A 4323-nucleotide genomic window follows, 5' to 3' on the forward strand; every position below is an offset into this window, starting at 1 on the left:
CTGTGGCTCTATTGTCCTGTCTAAAGGCTGTGGCTCTATTGTCCTGTCTAAAGGCTGTGGCTCTATTGTCCTGTCTAATGGCGGTGGCTCTATTGTCCTGTCTAAAGGCTGTGGCTCTATTGTCCTGTCTAAAGGCTGTGGCTCTAGGACCATTGACAGAGATTTGCTGTGGCTCTAGGACCATTGACAGAGATTTGCTGTCCTCTCTTCCCGAGGGATGTGTGTAGGGTGAATGCTTCACGTTGGTGGTGAATGAGGTGAGCCTTCCTACTGTATGCTGTTGCTATTACATGTTCATTATCATAGTCATACATCTTACATTATTTTACATTAACATACAGTTATCTGTATGTTAATTAAATTATCTGAAATTATCTTTCTCAAAATTGTTTGTATATTTTCCCATAAAATAATCTGTAATCTGAATATTTTGTACCCTAAAAAAAGGAAAAATAAATATATATATATTTTTTAATGTGGCAACCCCACTGCAACTCCCCCGCAACCCCTAGGTGTCCTGACCCAGTCTTTGAATATCACTGGTGTAGGGTGTAGTTGACCCTAGACGCTGGTCTTGGGTCAGTTTTGCAATGATAGGATTGGGGAAGGAGAAGCTGATCCTAGATCTGTACTGAGAAGAAACTCCACCACGGTGACCTACTAGTCTGGCCAGTATTAGTACACCAAGTCCTCCTGACTTCAGAATCTGGAAAGGCTATTTGATGTTGACGATGCGTCGATATTGAAGAGGCTGTACTTTTTTACTGACTGGTCTTTCTCACTTTCACATGGAACAACCACTTCCAATACAATTGTTGGATTTTCAAATCCAAACAAAGTGAGGTCTCAGACTCTCAACCCCTCAGGAAAGAAAAAAACATTTGAGAGAACCAATCAAACCTCTGCCCATTTCTGCACTAATACTGCATTTACAACGGAATCCTGTCCAGACCAGTGTGTCACAGATCTCCCTTGCTGTGAGCTCTACCCCCTCCTCCCCCCATTCCCTTCCCTCTTCTACTGACCTGTGGTTGCGGTTCTTGATGTTGAAGAAGAGGAAGGCCCCTGCCATGAGCATGCCCAGAATGGTGATAACAGACAGGATGCTGTAGAGGGGTACGTTGATGTTGCGACGCTGCAGACGCACAAACGTACGGTCCTTAGGAGGCTCCACCCCTGGAATTAAGAGGAGGAAGAAAGTAAGAAAAATAACTTTTACAGGGGAAGGATAGACAACCAAAATGAGCCCTCACCAGTAACCTATTTAACGTTGAAAAACAATGTTGATTCAACCAGTTTTTGCCCAGTGGGTCTGCTATGATGCAAAAAAATATGTGAATGTCTTCCTCTTCATTCCAGGAGTGGAGCCTCCAAATTAAGTTACTTTCCTTTTTGTGGAGTTGTTTCCACGTCATTTCAACAAAACAATGATATGTGATGACGTTGAATCAATGTGGAAAACTGTTGGATTTGCAAAAAGTCATCAACGTGACATCATTTGTTTTTGTTTTCACCCAACCTGAATTTACGTTTAATTCACAATAGCTGACAACTCAACCAAATGTAAATCCAAACTAGACGTTAAACTGACGTCTGTGCTCAGTGGTGATGTTCTTAGCCTGAGAAATGTATTGTAATCCACATAGAATGATTTAGATTTTAAGTTTGTCCACTTGCCCAGTGACTTTGATTCTATGTAAAGTACTGGACACTTCTACAGGAGAAGGATTGATCCAAAAAATGCCTACATTTGGCTACTTTCTTATCAGCTGCGTAAATGTACCTCCACACAGAATTAGTCGTTGTGGTCAGCTGTTTCTTATGCTTGTGCTTTCCTCTATCCGGCCTCTCCGTGCCAATCAATTCCTCAACTTACTGAGCTCTACTTACGACGGTTTGAGACATAGAAACAATTGTTTTAGCTGAAACTGTCCCAGATTGTGTGTATATGGGACAAAAGGGAGGAAGGAATTGGGGGTCACTGTGGTAATAGCCAGGAATCAAACAAAAGACAAATAATGTCAACACAAGCAAACATGGATACATAAAAAGGTTGGTAATGATTAAACATAGGATGATTGGTGGAGGGTAGCATTCTGGATGTCATTTGTCCCACTGAGGAGCTGTATTGTGTGTGTGTGTGTGTGTGTGTGGCGTGCGCGCAGCAGCAGTATGTGTGGTGTGGTGTGTTGTGTGGTGTGTGTGTGTGCTGTGTGTGTGTGTGTGTGTGTGTGTGGTGTGTGTGTGTGTGTGTGTGTGTGTGTGTGTGTGTGTGTGTGTGTGTGTGTGTGTGTGTGGTGTGCGTGCGTGCGTGCGTGCGTGCGTGTGTGTGAGACGTGTGTAGTGAACACACACACACGGTCTGATCTACCTACCTTGGAACCTCATGGTGTTGTTAATAAGGTCCAGGACATCAGCAATAGCGTTGTACTCTCCGACCTTCACCTCCTGACCCTCTGTTAGGAACACAAACAGAGACGGACACATTAGTTAGGACAGCATGGACACCTCAGACAACTTCTTACTCTCAGTCCACTTCACAGGTCTCGCAGAGCATAACATTCTTTCAAATAGGCAAGACGGCACTTAATCAAATGCTAGGAATACTGCAGTGTGGAGTCTCATTTATGCCATGTGTGTTTTAGCTAAGTGTGGAAATCAAGCTAATAGAAAGTACAGGCACTGGGTGAATGTTTTTGATACATTTTGGTTACAATGACTAGCAACAGTACTGTACTGGGGTGTATTCATTAGTGCACACCGTAGCAAACTGTTTAGCAATTGAAAATGTTTTGCAACGGAAATTAGCATTTCTTATTGGACAAGTTCAGGTTAGTCCCTCTCTGTTTCAGCCCGTTTGCTTCCATTTGTTTCCTAGTGAATAAACAAATTACCGGAGAGCTAGGTCTCCAGTGAAGAAGCCAATCATAAAAATAAAAGCAACAATAAATAAAACCAATTGCACGCTGGCATTTGTAACACAATATCCATTTACATTTTCACAGGTACAGTAAAATGAGTTTAAATTGTGATATATTCCGAGCCATAACACAAACCTCTCTCTCCTGAGTGATATTTAAACCAGCCATTTCCTTCAAGAGCCGTCTTAAAGACTGATATTGGTCCCACGTGTAATATAGGCTTTCCATTGACTCCGGCACAAACACCAGCTCCATCACTCTTTCTCATAAAACAGGGGTAAAGTTACACACAACACACTGGGGAGGAGGGAGAGACAATTCTCTGTTTGTCTCTCTCTCTGTTTTCTCTCTCTAAGTAAGCATTTCACTGTAAGGTTTATACCTGTTGTATTTGGCGCATGTGATAAATACAATTGAATTTGATTTATATCAATTAATATGCATAAAAGCGTTATGTGACTACTATGATCCTGAGCTGCTATGTTAGGACAAACCCTTCACCCAACTTCTGAAATGACATTTCACGCCTGTTTGTTCAATTAACTCCTTCATCACTGTAAATCAGATTCAGATTTATACAACTAGCCTGAACCCTGGATGTGTTTGGCGTGACGACCATAGGAGCTGGCAAGACAGCATAAACAGATCAAGGATCAGTGCATTTCTGTAAATCACATTCTGATTTATGAACCAAGTGCCTAATAAGGTTCTAGACACAGTCTCTATGGCATCATGGTATAACAGGCTAGTCTATATGTTAACTTTCACTGCTATGCGGATGACACACAGCTGTACATTTCAATGAAACATGGTGAAGCCCCAAAACTGCCCTCGCTAGAAGCCTGTGTTTCAGACATAAGGAAGTGGATGGCTGAAAACGTTCTACTTTTAAACTCGGACAAAACAGAGATGCTTGTTCTAGGTCCCAAGAAACAAAGAGATCTTCTGTTAAATCTGACAATTAATCTTGATGGTTGTAAAGTTGTCTCAAATAAAACTGTGAAGGACCTCGGCGTTACTCTGGACCCTGATCTCTCTTTTGACGAACATATCAAGACTGTTTCAAGGACAGCTTTTTTCCATCTACGTAACATTGAGAATCACTTCTATGGCTTCCAAATAAATTCATTATTTAGCAAACATCTTGGCCATCGTCTTCCTGTCTGTATATAATCTCTGACGCTGCTTGTTTACGGATTCACATTTTTGTTCTCCCAGTAAGCAGGGACTGGCCCACCCCTCATTAGCCTGGGTTCCTCTCTAGCGTGTTCTTTCTAGGTTCTTGAGGCCTTCCTAGGTGAGTTTTGTCCCTAGTTCCACCTGGTTATTCCGCTTGTTTGGGCTTCTACAATTTTCCGTATTTCCACAACCTGCATTGCTTTGCTGTTTGGGGTTTTTAGGC

General features: G+C 42.1%; 1 protein-coding gene across 1 annotated transcript in view; it reads right to left on the bottom strand.

The window, feature by feature from the left end:
• The window catches only part of LOC112073128 (gamma-aminobutyric acid type B receptor subunit 2-like), a gene marked incomplete at its 5' end in the record, with an annotated part of 48360 nt that overhangs the window by 26287 nt on the left and 17750 nt on the right, over nucleotides 1-4323 (bottom strand). The window contains 2 exons of the mRNA XM_024140480.2: nucleotides 1026-1176; nucleotides 2376-2456. Of these exons, the coding sequence (XP_023996248.2) occupies nucleotides 1026-1176; nucleotides 2376-2456 (232 nt within the window). The remainder of the gene's footprint in view (nucleotides 1-1025; nucleotides 1177-2375; nucleotides 2457-4323) is intronic.

This window comes from Salvelinus sp. IW2-2015, unplaced genomic scaffold, assembly GCF_002910315.2.
Source record: "Salvelinus sp. IW2-2015 unplaced genomic scaffold, ASM291031v2 Un_scaffold2160, whole genome shotgun sequence".
NCBI lineage: Eukaryota > Metazoa > Chordata > Actinopteri > Salmoniformes > Salmonidae > Salvelinus > Salvelinus sp. IW2-2015.